This window comes from Lupinus angustifolius, unplaced genomic scaffold (assembly GCF_001865875.1).
Source record: "Lupinus angustifolius cultivar Tanjil unplaced genomic scaffold, LupAngTanjil_v1.0 Scaffold_29_13, whole genome shotgun sequence".
In the NCBI taxonomy this organism is placed as follows: Eukaryota; Viridiplantae; Streptophyta; class Magnoliopsida; order Fabales; family Fabaceae; genus Lupinus; species Lupinus angustifolius.
Genome location: NW_017720558.1, coordinates 6,298 through 22,845, shown reverse-complemented (window position 1 = coordinate 22,845; position 16,548 = coordinate 6,298). Strand labels below are relative to the sequence as shown.

Below are 16,548 nucleotides of genomic sequence, written 5' to 3'. Positions count from 1 at the left end.
GAAAAATTACGAACCAGTTGACATGTAGGCTTACGTTGATTTTCTTTAATCACCTTTGTTAACTCTTTGCAATATACATGCCCTACCATAATCATGTTAGAGGTTTCATTTCAATGTTCATGGAATCATTCATTTAGCATGTAGGATGTCGATATATGATGACCATCATTGATGATTTTTCTCGCAAAGTTTGGGTTTATTTTCTGCAGCATAAAAATGAGACTTTCTCCACTTTCAAGAAGTGGAAAACTCTTGTTGAAACCCAGACAGGGAAGAAAGTGAAGAAGCTTAGAACAGACAATGGATTAGAGTTCTGCAATGGTGATTTTAATGAGTTCTGCACAAAAAATGGTATTGCTAGACACAAAACTATTCCAAGAAATCCTCAACAAAATGGTGTTGCAGAACGGATGAACAGGACTCTACTTGAGAGAGTTCGTTGTATGCTCTCAAATGCTGGGTTATGGCATCGGCGTGAATTTTGGGCTGAAGCAGCATCTACTGCTTGTTACCTGGTTAATCGTTCTCCACATTCAGCACTTGATTTCAAAATCCCAGAAGAAATTTGGTCAGGTAATCCTGTTGATTATTCTAACTTAAGAATCTTTGGATGTCCTGCTTATGCACATGTTAATGATGGTAAATTAGCTCCAAGAGCTGTTGAGTGCATATTTCTTGGTTATGCATCTGAGTCTAAAGGATATCGCTTATGGTATTCTGATGCAAAGTCACGGAAATTAATTCTTAGCAGAGATGTGACTTTTAATGAGGATGCATTTTTATCTTCTGGAAAACAATCTATTGTGTCTTCTTCTACTAGTACAGGTAATCTGCAGGGTACTAGCGAGAAGGTGGAGTTGATAGTGAAACCTACAGTTCCTAATGTTGATGTTCCATCTTCCTCTACAAATCAATCTAGCATTGATGATCATTATGTTGATTGTGATGACAGTACAACTTCTCCTATTCATCAGCAAGAAGATGATTATTGTATTGCTCGAGACAGAACCAGAAGACTAATTAAAAGGCCAGCTAGATACACTGATGGTGATAATTTAATTGCTTATGCAATGTCAGTTGCACAAGAGGTAAATGATGATGTTGAACCTGCCAGCTATACAGAAGCTGTTTCTTGTGTTGATTCGTCACAGTGGCTAGTGGCTATGAATGAAGAGATTGAAAGTCTTCATAAGAATGGTACTTGGGCTTTGACAGAGCTTCCCGAAGGCAAACGACCATTACGATGTAAATGGATCTATAAGAAGAAAGACGGTATTCCCGGGGTTGAAGATCCAAGATGCAAAGCACGACTAGTTGTTAAAGGTTTTAATCAAAAGGAAGGTATTGACTTTAATGAGATATTCTCACCTGTTGTTCGTCATACTTCTATTCGTGTTTTGCTTGCTTTTGTTGCTTTATTTGATTTGGAGTTGGAGCAACTTGATGTAAAGACAGCTTTTCTACATGGAGAGCTGGAAGAAGAAATTTACATGGAACAACCTGAAGGATTTATTGTTCCTGATAAGGAGCATCTTGTCTGTCGATTGAAGAAATCATTATATGGCCTTAAGCAAGCTCCCAGACAATGGTACATGAGGTTTGATTCTTTTATGATTGGGCAAGGTTATTGCAGGAGTCAATTTGATGACTGTATTTATTTCCAGAAATTTCCAAATGAATCATTCATATACTTGTTACTGTATGTTGATGATATGCTAATTGCTTCACGTGACAAGTCTTTGATCCGGAAATTGAAAATTCAACTCAATAATGAGTTTGAGATGAAAGAATTAGGTGCAGCCAAGAAAATTCTTGGTATGGAGATTCACAGGGATCGTCAAGCTGGTAAATTGTTTTTATCCCAAGAGAAATATATTGAAAGAGTGCTTGAAAGGTTTAATATGAATAATTGTAAACCTGTTTCTACTCCACTTGCTGCACATTTCAAGTTATCTTTAGATCTTTGCCCACATACAGAGGAAGAGATGGAGCGTATGTCACATATTCCTTATGCTAGTGCAGTTGGTAGGCTTATGTATGCTATGGTGTGCACTATACCTGATTTAGCATATGCTGTTAGTATGGTAAGTCGATATATGCATAATCCTGGAAAGGATCATTGGAGTGCTGTAAAATAGATTTTTGAGTATCTAAAAGGTACTTATGGTATTGGCTTGGTATTTGACAGAAACAAGGCTACAACTGATGACGTTGTAGGTTATGTTGATTCGGATTATGGTGGTGATATTGACAGAAGGAGGTCTCTTTCTGGTTACATCTTTACTCTCTGTAATAGTGCTATTAGCTGGAAAGCTACTCTTCAGTCCATTGCTGCATTGTCTACGACTGAAGCAGAATATATTTCAGCAACGGAGGGTGTGAAGGAGGCTATTTGGCTCCGAGGTTTGGTAAATGAACTTGGTCTAATACAGGGTGTTCTTACAGTGTTTTGTGATAGTCAAAGTGCTATTCATTTGACCAGGAATAATCGTTATCATGACAAGACCAAACACATTGATATAAAACGTCACTTTATCCGAGATATTGTTGCTATTGGTGAAATTATGGTGGAAAAGATTCACACATCAGAGAATCCAGCAGATATACTTACCAAGCCACTTCCGAATACCAAGTTCCAACTTTGCTTGGACTTGGTTGGTCTCTACAGCACTTGAGTGCCCTTCGGGGCATTATTTGGCGATGAGCAACTTATCAAATTCGAGCCAAGGTGGAGATTGTTAAATGTCTCTCATTTCTATGCCTTAAAAGAATTTTATGACTATTTTATGGCTCTCTCTAAAGACATTTTGTGTCACTTTTATGGCTTTGTTTCCAAGCATCCAATGCTTCATATCCAAGATACCAGGACTTTGCTTGCCTATAAAAGGACACATATAGAGAGCTTCAAAATCATCTTCACAACACACAACATCTCTTTCATTTACACGTATATTGTGAGTGCATTCATGGTGAGAATTCTTGTTCCATTTTAGATAGTATTTGTGAGAAAAAATATTGTCATTTGTCCTCATCATTATAAGAGGATTTCTTGTACTCTTCTTTTTACATAGTGGAATTTTGCTCTTGATCGCCCGTGGTTTTTTTCCTCTCACACTGAGGGGTTTTTCCACGTTAAATCTTGTGTGTTATTTTCTTTATCCTTTATTTGCTTCTCTTTTGTTCTCAATTGATTCAATCATGTGCTTCCGCATTGTGCTCTATCCTTAACAAAACATAATTAGGATATTTGAAACTACAAATTAATACAGCTACACATAAAATAAATTTTAAAATCAAGAATTTGTATATAAACCGAATACTATAAAACATAATGAGCCACAATCTGAAATTAATATAATAATAGTCTTATTTTTATTAAAATTATTATTGGAAAAAATATGTCCTTGATTTGATTTTATTTAGATTATGTTCATGATTCTTCTGCCTCTATTTTATTAAGAGCAATTATATTATATACAAATTTGTATGCATTAAAACACATTTTTGATTTATATTTTGTTTGAATTATTTTTTAATACTTACTTTCAGACAACGTTCACTGTAGATATATTTTGTTTGCGGTTTAGTGTTTGCTTCTAATATTGCAATGTTACTATTACAATATTAAAACAATAATAACAATTACTATCATAAAATATTTTAATTTAAAGATAACAATGATAGATATATTCAAGGGACATATAATTATTTTTATTAGGAATATATATAAAAATAACAACTCAATTATGAAAATCTTCTTACTATTTTGATTAAAATTACTAGAAAATATTGTGTCAAATCCTAACATAATGTGTTTTTCAAATAGATTAGGAACATTGTCTCATCCTAATAGTTCATCAAATCCTTGACTATAATAACATAAAATAAGAGTATTAAAATTAATACTCAATAATTTGAAACGTATAATTCAAACTACAAATTGAAATAATTGCACGTAAAGTCAATTATAGAATCAAGAATTTGTGTATAAATCCAATAGAATAAAACAAAATGACCCACAATCCAAATTTAATATAATAATAATGTTATTCTTATTAAAATTAATGACAAACAATATGTCTTTGATTTAATTTTATTGTGGTCATGTAAATTATTTTTCTAACTCTATTTTATTAAAAACAATCATAAGATATATACAATATGCATTCCAATCACATACTATGTCTTCAAATATTAAGGCCTAGAATTAATATACTTTATTTTAAGAATTTATATTTTATGAGTAAAAGAGAATATAATGAACTTCTAATTTATTAAATAATTGTAAATCCCATAATTATCTTTTAGTTATTGAAATAATGATTGAAGGAAATACTCATGTTTTTTTCATTAAGAATATTTCAATTAACAAATTTCATTAATGTTATTTGATATTTAGAATCAAATTATCCTCATTATAATGTATATTTGATTTATATTTTGTGTGAATTATTTTTTATTTATATGCTACTATCATTATTTTATTTAATTAAAAGATAACACAAAAGAATATAAGTCCTTTTATTATGAATATATAAAAATAACTAATCAAATATGAAAGTCTTTCTATTATTTTGATTAAAATTATCAAGAAAAAAAATCCTGTCAAATCCTAATATATTCTATTTTTCAAATAGATTAGAAACATTATCTCATTTAAATAGGTCATCAAATCATTCAGTATGACAAACTAAGATATAACAATAATATTAAAATTAACACTCAATGATTTGAAACATAATTAATATATTTAAAACTAAAAATTAATACAAGTATACATAAGATCAATTATAAAATCAAGAGTTTGTATACAAATCGAATACTGTAAAACATAATGAGCCACAATTTGAAATTAATATAATAATAGTCTTATTTTTATTAAAATTATTACTCGAATAAATATGCCCTTCATTTTATTTTTTATATTATGTAATTGATTCTTCTACCTCTATTTTATTAAGAGCAATTATAATATATACAAATTTGTATCATTAAAACACATATTTGATTTATATTTTGTTTGAATTAATTTTTATTCTTTACTTTCAGTTGTTTGGGGTTTAGTGCTTGCTTTTAAATTCTAATATTGCAATGTCAATGTTACTATTACAATATTAAAACAATAATAACAATTACTATCCTCAAATTATTTAATTAAAGGATAATAATGGTAGATATACTCAGGGGAAGTATAATTATTTTTATTAGGAATATATAAAAGTAACAACTCAATTATGAGAATCTTCTTATTATTTATATTAAAATTCCCAAAAAATATCCTATCAAATCTTAACATAATGTGTTTTTCAAGAGTTGGTACTTACGGATGAAGAACTAAAAAATCTAACATTATTAGACATTGAAAAGTTACTACAAGCCAACCGAAAAAGTTTGAGAGACTATCCATCAATGTCATACCAAACGGATATATAACAAGTCGATTAGGCAACATACTAATACATGATGAACTTGACTATGACATAGTGGACTTAAAGCATAACTTCAATATTCTTTTCATTTCTCTTACAGGTACTACAACTTACTCACATTTTTATGAATGACCAAATAATTTTTGATAACCTTAAAAATAAAAATAAGATCTAATTCTAATTTTATATATAAAATAATACAGATGAACAAATAAATATTTTTAAAACAATTATGGAAGTAGTTAACCACAATAAAGGATGCATGTACTTCTTATATGGTTATGGGGGAACTAGAAAGACTCATATGTGACGAACTTTTACATATGCAATGAGGTCTCAGAAGCATATAGTACTAACTATAGCTTCCAGTGGTATAACTTCTTTGTTGTTACCAGGAGGTAGAACAACACACTCAAAATTCAAGATACATGTACCAACTCTTGACAACTTTGTTTGTAACATTCACCAGGGGTCTGAACTGACAGAACTATTGAAACAAACAAAGTTAATTATATGGGATGAAGCTCCAATGACACATAAATACTGCTTTGAGGCACTTGATTAAAGTCTCAGAGATATGATGAGTACTACAGGGAATGATTCAATTGTTTTTGGAGGTAAGGTTGTAGTTTTTGGAGGGGATTTCCGACAAATCTTACCAGTGATTCCAAAAGGAGGTCGTTCAGATATTGTACATGCCACAATTAATGCATCATATCTTTGGCACAATTGTAAAATATTAACTCTCACAAAAAACATGCGTTTACAAAATAATTCAAATGCAAGGGAAATCACAAAATTCTCAGATTGGATATTAATGGTGGGGGATATGAAATTATCCTAGTCTAATGATGGTTTTGCTGAAATAGATATTCTAGAAGAACTTTTGATTCTAAATTTTGATAACCCATTTGATGTCATAGTTCAAACCACCTATCCAAATCTACTAGAACACTACAAAAATGAAGAGTTTTTTAAATCAATGGCAATACTGGCATCAACAATTGAAATTGTGGATCAAATCAACTAATTTGTTCTAACCCTTATTCCAGGTACAATAAATTTAGTTTATTCAAGCACATATTTTTTTGATGCAACTATCTTTGTAAATGATACTAATACATGAACTTATGTAACATTGTAGGGGAAGAAAATGAATACCTCAGCTCAGATTCTATTGACATGACAGATGCTAATGATAGTGAAGTATTCAACATATTAACTCCTGAGTTTCTAATCTCACTTACAACTTCTGGGCTACCGAATCATAAAATCAAGTTAAAAGTTGACACTCCAATAATGTTGCTAAGAAATTTAGACCAAGCTGAAGGATTATGTAATGGTACAAGATTGTTTATTACTAAATTGGAAAATCATGTTGTCGAAGCAAAAATTATGTATGGGAAAAACATTGGAAATGTCATATAGATTCCTCGAATGTCAATGTCTCCATCACAATCTCCATGGCATTTCAAGATAATAATGAGACAATTTCCTATGATTGTTTCTTATGCCATGACAATAAAAAAATCACAAGGTCAAACATTGGAAAATGTTGGATTATACCTACCAATTATGAAGCACGGATTCGTCAAACACCCTCACGTGTCAGTGTCCGACACGAATACGCTCGGATTCGCGAAAGATGTGTATCCATAGAGTATCCAAAAATTAAAAAAATAAATTAAAATAAATAAATATTAAGACACGTATTCGATTCGTTTTCAATAAAGTATAGGATATATGGGTTCGTTCTCAGTAAAGTATAGGATATATTGGTTCGTTCTCAGTAAAGTATAAGATATATAGATTCGTTTCTAATAAAATAAGATATGATAGATTCATTTCCAATCAAACATGATAAGATATGTTCGTTTCCAATAAAATATGATAACATAGATTCGTTTTCATTAAAATAGGATAAAATATATTTGTTATGGAGGGCAATGATTTTAGGATAGATACATTTTCATTAAAATAGAATAAGATAGATTTGTTATGGAGGGCACTGATTTTAAATTTTCATATTTTTTTACTTTGGATATTTTGATTTACACTTATAACTAGCAAGATACCCGTGCATCAGCGATGCACGGGGCAATACTTCTTTGTTGCAAGGTTAATAACACATATTATATGTATATTTATATGGTTAAGAAACATATGTTACTTGTGCATTCGTATTGTTAAGAACACACATGTGACCCGTGCATTCGTATGACTAAAAACACACATGTTACTTAAAAACACACATGTTACTTGTACATTCACATTACTAAGAAAACACATGTTACTCATGCGTTCGCATAGTTAAAACACATTTGTTACTTATACATTCACATTATTAAAAATACACGTCTTACCTGTGTATTTTGCATATTCAATCACATAAGAAAAAGAAATGACAGTTTTTAATTTGAATTTTCTAATGGAAATAAGAAGGTGAATGTCTGAAACATGATACCATATTATTTTTATTAAAATAAATATTTTAAAATTTATAGAAAATGAAATGATTTTTTCAATTTTAAATACGATTTTTAATGAAAAAATGGAAATCAAATCATTATACTAAATGAGTTTTTTTATTAAAAATATATTTAAAAGTTATAAAAAACTTCAATTTGGAATTTGATTTTTCAATTATAATAGAGAAAAATTAAAATTCAAAGAATCTGAAATATTAAAATTCAATTGGAAAAGTGTTACAAAACTTTGATGAGGTGTAACAATGCAATTATTCTTAGATTAATAGTAAACGTTAAATAATATACATAGATTAGTGTAAAGAAATAGTTTGGATGTGAAAGATGATTTCAATCTCATCTAATGCTCAATGTCTATTACATTTTAATATAACAAAATATAGGTACAGTAAACACTCAATTTTGGTGGGGTAGCAAAATAGACCAATCGCTAACTAGTATTAAATTATTAACATATAAAATATATAAAAAGTAAGGATAGTGTGGGAAGGTACATAGTAATAACATGTGACATGAATGAGTTTTTTTTTTTTAATTTTTTAATAACTTAGAACATTTTAAGATGGGAAAATGTGAGGAGAATGTGACATGTGGCATGAAGGGAAAACATGTGAGGAGGATGTGACATGAAGGGAAAACATGTGAGGAGGATGTGACATGAAGGGAAAACATGTGAGGAGGATGTGACATGAAGGGAAAACATGTGAGGAGGATGTGACATGAAGGGAAAACATGTGAGGAGGATGTGGCATGAAGGGAAAACATGTGAGGAGGATGTGACATGAAGGAGTTTTTTTTATTATATTGTTAATAGATTTTATCATATTTTATGTATTTTTATTATTTTATATGCGTATCCCTGAACGTATCGTATCCTGTATTTTGGAAAAAATACGTGTCAACGTATCGGATACGTATCGTACCCGACACACGTATCAGTATCCGTGCTTCATAGCCTGCCAAGACCAGTCTTCAACCACTGTCAATTATATGTAGCAATTTCAAGAGTACAAAGTAAAACAGATTGAAAATATTAATAGATGATAAGAATGGTAAAACTCTAATGTCAACAACAGATGTGGTTTATAAGAAAGTGTTCCAAAACCTGTCACATGTATTCTACATCTACTTCAACATTCATATACTAAATTATTATTTTCCATAAATCTAATTAGTCTTTTATTTCAAATTCATGAGGTTAAATATAAAATAACAAACTCCAAGGTTACACTCCATGATATTTAATATATACAACAACTATTTCCCTTCTACCATACAATCTTCAAATTCAATTCTTTAAACTCATGTCAACAATAAAACACTCCACCCGTGCAAATGCACGAGTATTCTACTAGTTTTTTTAATGAAATACTCCCCCTTCATTGCCGATTTTGGGGGGTAGAATTAAAAAATAACACTCCTTCTAAGCAGCCAAGTTATATAAGGAAGAAAACAAAAAACATTGGCTGTAACATAACCGATTCTAGTAAAACTACACTACTTTTGTAATTTTTCAAAAATATGCATCAAGACCGTAATTTTTTGGTCAAGATGCACCATTGAAATGAATTTACCGTTAGAATTTATTCATTTATAATAAGAAATTAATTTTGAATAACCGCTATTACCCCTATTAGTATAATTTTTTTAACACTAGAGTTATATGTGTATTTTAATCATATAACAATTATATGAGAATGTATCGGGTGAATTATTATATGTGTTCAATAATACTCTCATCACGTAAAAAAACATTATTGAATTACATCGTAAACATTCCACACTAAGATTAAATGGTAATAGTACACTGTAATATGATGAGTAAATTGTGAATGATATTTACAAAATATCAGAATTTATGGTTCAGCATATAAACGTTGTGAATTATTTTTCTATGAAGATGTCCTTTGGTTTAGTGGTTGCACTTTTAGGCATTGAACTTACAGTTGTGAGTTCGATTCCTTGCTTCGTCATTTTTGAGTTCACATTTTTATTTAATGCGTAGAAATAAAAATGAAGAGATACATCCATTGAGACTCGAATCAGGAAACTGGAAACTGCCACTCGCCAAAGTGTGTACTTACTGCTACGCTATCGACGCATATTTATATTAGATCTGAACTGTTGTAGTATATACCCATTCGTACATTAAGGCAGAATTCCAAAAGTGTTTCTTTCTATCAAGAGATATCAACTTCTCTATAAATAGAGACACTTGAAAACATAATCATCATCCTAATTTTCTCATCCAAGAAATCATCCTCCATTTCTCTAATACATGAGAGAAGTGTAGGAAACATAAGTTTGTAAACTATTATTGAAAGATACGTTTGTTGTGTTTGTGAAAAACATATCAAGGTTTTCCAAAGTATCCTGAAGGGGATTCGCTGTTCATTCCATTTTCATCCAATATACTTAATTTGGTTGGGGCGAATCGAACCTGAAGGTTAGTGTGGTAACACACGCTTTGGAGATTTTTACATGCATATCCATCAACCATTTGTTTGTTCAAGTGTTGCAGCATCTTCCCAAGAATTCAAGTTTTCTCACATAAATAAATTAGAAAAGTAACTTTGAAGAAACAAAAGGCACAACTTGTATATTTTTCATATACATGCTTGTAGTATTACGTATTCTCGTGACAAAATCATGTTGGTACCATGCATATGACCATATTAGTTTTCTTCTACAGTCTATGCGTGGTACATTTATGTATATTTATACTCATCTATACTATTAAGAAAGGAAATGAATAATTAGACATTGCAAGTTAGTTTTTACCATATTTTATATTTATTAATAATTTATATTTCCAAATTATATTTTGTTCCTATTATATTATTTTTATAAAATTAAATAATAATAATAATAATAATAATAATAATAATAATCTTCCTAAAGTATTAATCTACAGTGATAAATTTATTAAATTAACAAAGTAGGGATATTGTCTAAATGTGATAACTATTTAAAGAATACCAAAAAGACATTGATCAAGTACGGTAAGGCATCACTAGATTCCCAAAACATCAAAATCTAAAGGGTTTGATTTCTTCGAACGATACTTGTAGAAAAAGATAATCACATACCTCGAAATGAATTAATTTCTTACTTACAAGGTAATATATATTCTTGGTAGTATCAAAAAACAATATTTAAAGAATAAAGCAACCAAATAGATGGGACAATGGATAGAAGAGAAAAAGAAACAGTTTATATCAAAATAAAATTATAACCATAAATATCAATGACAATCATGGATATTTTACAAATTATTCTCGAGTTCCTTGTAAAACAAAAATGCTTATGCTCGAATTTATTTAAATTTATTAGTGAAGGAAAATGATGTATCCTTAAGCCCAAAAATCTTCCAGGGTCTTGAAAGGTCCATATTCAGAGATAAAGCGTTCTGCTTGAAAAGCCCTGCGTTGTGGTATTTCCTCAGTCCTTTCCAAATCAACCTCACTAAGTTCCCAGTCAAATATTTGAAGATTTTGTTTCATTCTCTCATTGTTAAAGCTCTTCATTATTGGAGTCACACCTTTCTCTATTAACCATCTCAATGCAACCTGCAATAGTGGATGATAGGGCATTGACTTAATAGTGATTTAAGATCTTACGGTATTATCAAATATCTGACTAATCTAGAATAAATTATTTCTTTACCTGTTGGATTAGGATACTATTGGTTACCAAAAAAAACTTCATATCATACTTTAGACATAAATTAATTATCATTAATTTCTCTCAAAGTATATATTAAACTCTTACTAGATAAACATTAAACTCTTAATAACTTTTTCACACTATATATAGTAAATTAGAATTCCAACTTATTTTTTCTCCATATTTCATTTGAAATGACTAATAAGCATTAGTCTAGTGATGTAAAACTCGACTATATATTCAGAATAACTAAAAGATCAATGGTTAGAATTCTAAAAATAACACTTATTAAGAGAGACAGTCGCACATTCCGAAAGAATTAAATTTCTTCCTCATATGGTGATAAAATATCATTAGTAATAAAAAAAAATGAAATATAATGTAAGATCATAATATATTTTATTATACCGGGAGGATATCTAATAGTTAAATCCATCAAAGTGTATTAGATATTAAAACCATAAGCAAAAAAGACAACAAAGTCTTGCTTATAATTATTTTAAAATAAAATAAATTTTTTGATTAATCCAATTAAGTCGTGTTCATAAAAATTTAAAATCTTGCATGAAAGAAAAAGGAGAAAATTTACCTGTCCCACAGTCTTTCCAGTTGAAATTGCAATGTCCTTAAGGATTGGATTGTCTATGACAGCATTTGAACCCCACATAGATCCATTAGATCCCAAAGGAGACCATCCAGACACATGAATCCCTTTTTCATTGCAGAATTTTCTCAGATTTTCCTGCTGCCACGATACGTTCATCTCCACCTGCATAATAAAATGGAATTGATAATTATATAATTCTTCAAATTTGAATAATTAATGATATCAAAAATAAAATATTAAAGTTGATTTTGTATATTATAATGGACAGCACATATGATTTTGTCTATTAAGTATTTATGCGCATGACTGCATCCACTTAAATTTTACAGTCATAATACGAGCATTAACAAAACGGGTTTGAGAGTCTGTTTTGCCATCTGTAATGATGATTACTAGTGTTATTAATATTGTACCGCTCATCCAATTGAATCATGGTAGTGATATGATGCTATGAACAGTATATTTGTTAAGTTATATATATATATAAACATTAATGTTAAAATATAATAAATAGTTTTATTTATATTATTTGTTAAAACAGAATATGTCACATGGTGTAGACCATCTTTTAGTAGCATAAATAAAGGTAGTAATTGTTTGTTTGATCATCATACTAATATTTTGATACAAATTAAGTTATTTATATTAAAAATAATTTTAAATGAAAATTGACAAATATGATTTGTACGATTCAATTAAAAATCGACTGGTATGATCATTTCAACCAATATAATTATATGACCAATATAACTATTATATCTTCCTGATATGGGTATCACTTTGCCCATTTTTTGGTTGAACCGGCCTGTACGGCCCAGTTTTCACAATAATGTTTAACAAAAAAAACCTACCTCATTAACAGCAGGAGGAATAGTTGCATTTTGCAGAATTTCAGAAATCTTTTTGACACCAAAATTGCTTACACCAATGGACTTGGCTAAGCCCAATTTAGAGCATTGTTCCATATCTTCCCATACCCCTTTCATGTCAATAGGAAGAATATCTCCTTCGTTGTACTTGAGTCCTTTAGCCCCATCTCTCAACCTTACTGGAAAGTGGATTAGGTAAAGATCCACATATTCTAGGCCCAACGTCCTTATAGAATGAAAACAAAACAAACATCACCTAGACAATTTTAATCAAACCAAACACATTGTGGTATAAATGATGAGTATATTTTTATTTTTAATTGTAACAATATTAAAGATAACCCCTGTCACAAAATAATAATAATAAGAAGAAGAAAATTGGATAAAAAAGAATTACAGTATAGACAAATTAAATAAAACCAAACACATCTTCAAAAAATCTAACCAAACTGATATAATGATCTATAGAGAAGAGTACTTTTTTTAATTGTACCAATGAGAGAAATTACCTCAGTCCAAAAAACAGGAAAAAATGTATGCACCGGTTGTATATGAGTTTTAAATGCTATTATTATATCATCCATAATTTATATTTAATTATCATTAACTCTTCAAAAATAATACAAATGAATAGTGTATGATGTAGTATGTGTAAATTTTTAACTGACACTATATATATATATATATATATATATATATATATATATTACACTCACACAAAAATAGAAAGAATAAATAATCTTGAATATTTTTTTGGGTATATATCCTAGAAAGATTGAAAAATAAAATAGTTCCTAAAATATCAAATGTACATTAAGTATTTTTTAATATTTGAGTGATTAATTTGGGGACACTTCGTCCGGACTACCATTATCCAATTTACAATATTTAAGCACTAGTTTGTGAGTGAGGATCAACTGTCATCCAATAGAAAAATGACATTTTTAAATTATAAAAATAAGAATTATTACTTTTACATTTTTCAATAAAATTCTATTGGCTTGGGACAAGGAGACACCATTATTTTGGAATAGAAGATCTCCATTCCTAGTTTGGATTTTTATTTGGTACATATGCAAGTTTATAAGGAAAAAAGTAAATATTCTGGCAAATAGATAAAAAATAATTACTCTAGTGATTTCTTGAGTGCTGGGACCACGAGGCCAGGATGAGTATTAGTGCACCATAGCTTAGAGGTGACAAAAAGCTCACTACGACTCTTAATAAGACCTTGTTGTAGTGCTTGTGATATAGCTTGGCCAAGTGCTTCCTCAGAACCATAATAAGCAGCAGTGTCAAAATGCCTATAGCCAGCTTCAATGGCTGCACTGAATGCAGTTAAAAGCACATGATTTGGTGGTAGTGGCACAGTTCCCGTGCCATAACCTATCATAGGCATTTTGTGGCCTGAGTTTAGAACCACATTAGGGACTAGGCTTGGGTCCATTTCTACTAGTAAGAGATGATATCAAAGGGATGAAGAATTGTTGAAGTCTAGACCAATATATATATGTGTGTGACAAATGTTCACCAACCATCATTGCACTCCTTGAGCCCTAATTAGATCCATTTGATACTTTTTTGGAAAGTATTTTTGCATAGGTATGAGACTAATCTCCTAATTATGATTATATGCCTAATCTCTCACTTCTTTCAATAATATTTTTATATACATGTTAATTAGTGTTGGACTTGTCCATGATCAAAGAGCCTCCAAACATCAGAGAATTCTATTATTATCACACATGAAAAGAGTGAACAACTATTGTGAGACATCATGTCTTGAATCGAAACCTTAATGCAATGATTCTATTAGTCTTTTCCAATTATAAGGAATGTGAGACTTCATATTTGAATATACCTAACAATTTCTCTCAAGTGTGAGTATCACACACTTATCAGTTTGTTCCTCTAAAGTCCATTATGTCCCAACTGAACCATCGATTCTAATACCACTTGTTGGACTCATTCACGATCAAGGAGCCTCTAATCACCGAGGAGTTCCATTCTTATCGGACATGAGAAGAGTGAAGAGCTATCATGAGACATCTCGTCTTGAACCTTAATGCCATGATTTTATGAGTTTTTTCCACTTATAGAATCTTTTATTTATCGACTTCTATCCAATGTGAAACTTCACTTTGAATACACACAACAATTAAAAAGTCAAGACCTCCAACATAAGTTCCTTTCCCTTAGACCAAAATGGTGCAATTAATACTTTTAACTTTATTTTTATATATCTTAATTACATACACTATTGTTTATAATGATATTTGATAATTTTTTAATTAAATTTGTAAAAGGTGAGATATGTATACACAATATAAACTTTTATTGAATTTCTATAACATGGAACAACATGATAATATTACACAATATCTTTTCCTAGAAACAATAATCTATATCACATCAAGGTTTGCTCTTCACCTCTTGAATATATTAAAAAATAAGAATAAAATATCTCCTAGTATAAAGAGATAAATTATTTACTCTAACCACTAAAATCATGACATGTGTCCTATTTAATCATTTTTTATAAAAATATTTCTAAAACTAAACAAAATGGTACATATGTCATACTTTTATTGGTCGGAAGAGATAAATTATCTTCTAGTATGATGAAATACTTTATTCCATTAAATATATACATTTAATTTGTTTAAATATATAAAATAAGCAAAGTAATTTTTAAACATTAAATGAGGCATTAATTGATAGTCAACTACTAAAGGAAATATACCATGTAATCCATTAAAATAATATATATCAAATTTGTTTAAATATATAAAATAAGCAAAGTAATTTTTAAACATTAAATGAGACATTAATTGATAGTCAACTACTAAAGGAAATATACCATGTAATCCATTAAAATAATATAAAAACATTTAAGTTAAGAATAATATATTCATGTAATCAAGGATATATGTCATACACATATGAAGCTACCTCAAATTGTATACATAGAAGATGAGATAAATTATTAACAAAATTCGACCGAAAATTACGGGTGGCAACATGGGCCGGCCCGGCCCGACCTACCAAAATAAGGGCTGAGCTGACCCGATCCGTATTGTTAAAAGGGCTCAAAATGCCAGCCCGACCCATATTTTGCAGGGCTGGCAGGCTGACGGGCTGGCCCGTTTCCCCCTCCAAAATGTACATAATTAAAGCTTTTAGATAAAAAATAATCAACAAACTTGATAAATGTCTTTTAAAACAAAAAATCACAAACATAAGTCTACAATATTACAATAACAACATAACATCTTAGCTTAAAACTTGTAAATGCTAAAGAAGAAACCAACATAGTCTTAAACTTTTAGACTATTAGTTCACAATAAAACTTCTAAGTCATAAATTTCAATTTTTAAACATTAGATGCTCTGTTGGAAGAAGATGCCTCAACTTTTTTATTATTATCACCATCAAAGTCTTTGAAAAATGAATGTTAATGGAATAAGAAATGGAGATCAAACAAAACAATT

General features: G+C 29.8%; 1 protein-coding gene across 1 annotated transcript; it reads right to left on the bottom strand.

Moving 5' to 3' along the window:
- Positions 1-11,111: 11,111 nt before the first annotated feature.
- On the bottom strand, positions 11,112-14,511 carry LOC109338557 (methylecgonone reductase-like). The gene is made up of 4 exons (XM_019575825.1): positions 14,188-14,511; positions 13,040-13,283; positions 12,171-12,350; positions 11,112-11,484 (listed from the first exon to the last, which is right to left on the bottom strand). The coding sequence occupies exons 1-4, from the start codon at positions 14,502-14,504 to the stop codon at positions 11,269-11,271; spliced, it is 957 nt and encodes a 318-aa protein (XP_019431370.1). The 5' UTR covers positions 14,505-14,511; the 3' UTR covers positions 11,112-11,268.
- Positions 14,512-16,548: the final 2,037 nt, after the last annotated feature.